General features: G+C 34.1%; 1 protein-coding gene across 1 annotated transcript; it reads left to right on the top strand.

Moving 5' to 3' along the window:
• The first annotated feature begins 521 nt into the window (after positions 1 to 521).
• On the top strand, positions 522 to 1,628 carry LOC114689292 (zinc finger protein 781-like). Its single transcript, XM_028863646.1, has one exon. It carries the CDS (start codon positions 522 to 524, stop codon positions 1,626 to 1,628), a length of 1,107 nt encoding a protein of 368 aa, XP_028719479.1.
• The last annotated feature ends 272 nt before the right edge of the window (positions 1,629 to 1,900 follow it).

Here is a 1,900-nt window from a genome sequence, read left to right as displayed (position 1 = left end):
TCAGTTCCTGAAGGAAGGAGTGCTTTAAGCACAGAAAAATATTTGAATTGGCAGCAGTATGGTATTTCCTCTATTCAAAATTCAGTAGAGTTTCCTGAACAATTATGTCCACTATATGACAATTTCCACAATTCAGATCAACATGAATATTTTAGGAATGAAACATGGCTTAAAATGTGTCATGGGGAAAGTAGTTGTGAAAATTACTACACTTTTAGTGATGATAATAATGACCTTGTTAAGTTTTCTTTGCTAAATAATCGCCAGGATAGTTAGTTTGGAACACCTTTTAATGACAAGGACTCATGGACTTATTCTACTTTTGACATACTTTCTAGTAATTCTCCAATAAATACTTGCTGGACTGTTAATCATTATGAAAATCAGAAAGTTTTTGGATAAGTACTTAAAGACTTCTTTGCACCGACTTGACCATAGACAAGAGAAGCATTGCAAACTTTTTTCAATATAATGAAACTAGTACTCAAGAAATTTATGAGAGACTCAGAGGTGATGCATGTATGAAGGTCACAACTGAATCCTCAAATCTAGAGTTGGATAACACAAAGTATATAGAAACAAAATTTTGCCAGGTTAAAGACTATGATAAATTCTTCGATTTCTATTCAAATATCATTCAAAATGATTCAAGTCACACTGAAGAAGGGAAACCATACAGATATATGATTGTGGAAAGTCCTATAGGAAACTCTCATACCTTAATATTCATCACAGAATCCACATGGGAGAGAACCCATACAAATATAAAGAATGTGGAAAGTCCTTTAGCAAAAGTTCATCCCTTCATGGTCTACACAAAATCCATACTGGAGATAAACGTTATAAATACGATGATTGTGGAAAGCACTTTAGTAGAGGCTCATCTCTTCATGTTCATCAGAGAATCCATACTGGAGAGAAGCCTTTTAAATGTGATGACTGTGCAAAGTCCTTTATACAGTCCTCCATTCTTCAATGTCATAGGAGAATCCATACTGGGGAGAAACCTTACCAATGTGATGAATGTGGAAAGTGCATTAGGGATGGCTCATCTTTATATGTTCATCACAGAATTCATACTGGAGAGAAACCATATAAATGTGATGATTGTGGAAAGCACTTTACTAGGGGCTCATCTCTTCATGCTGAAGAGAAACCATATAATTTTGATGATTGTGGAAAGTCCTTTGTTCATTCCTCCCATCTTCAATGTCATAGGAGAATCCATACTGGAGAGAAACCTTATAAATGTGATAAATGTGGGAAGTCCTTTGTCCAGTCCTCCAGTCTTCAATGTCATAGGAGAATCCATAGTGGGGAGAAACCTTACCAATATGATGAATGTAGAAAGTGCTTTAGGGATGACTCATCTCTTCATGTTCATCAGAAAATCCATGCTGGAGAGAAACCTTATAAATGTGATGAATGTGAGAAGTCATTTGTCATGTCCTCCAATCTTCAATGTCATTGGAAAATACATACTGGAGAAAAACCTTATAAATGTGATGAATGTGGAAAATGCTTTAGGCATGTTTCATCTCTTCATGCTCATCACAAAATTCATACTAGAGACATACTATACAAATATTAAAATGCATCAAATCATTTACCCATTGCTCTTCTGTTAATGATCATCACAGAACTTATACCTAAGTTAAGCCATATAAATGTAAAGAATGTGGAAATTCATTTACCAAATACCCAACACTTCATTCTCTTTCCTGAACCCATACTAGAGAGAAACTTTACAAGTATGAAGAATGTGGAAAATCATGGCACCAGAAAACTCATAAGAAAGAAACAGAAAGAAATTCACTAATAATTATCAACTCTATTTTACTATCATATATTTTTGCAATAAAATTTCCTTCTAAATGTGTGGAATATACAAAATCTTTGA

Source organism: Peromyscus leucopus, unplaced genomic scaffold (genome assembly GCF_004664715.2).
Source record: "Peromyscus leucopus breed LL Stock unplaced genomic scaffold, UCI_PerLeu_2.1 scaffold_1641, whole genome shotgun sequence".
In the NCBI taxonomy this organism is placed as follows: Eukaryota; Metazoa; Chordata; class Mammalia; order Rodentia; family Cricetidae; genus Peromyscus; species Peromyscus leucopus.
The sequence above is the reverse complement of the archived record's forward strand: the minus strand, read 5'-3'. Positions and strand labels throughout refer to the sequence as shown.

Bases quoted from the DNA above. Each gene is read 5' to 3' on its own strand.
- LOC114689292 (XM_028863646.1), top strand. From the start codon at position 522: ATGAAGGTCACAACTGAATCCTCAAATCTAGAGTTGGATAACACAAAG.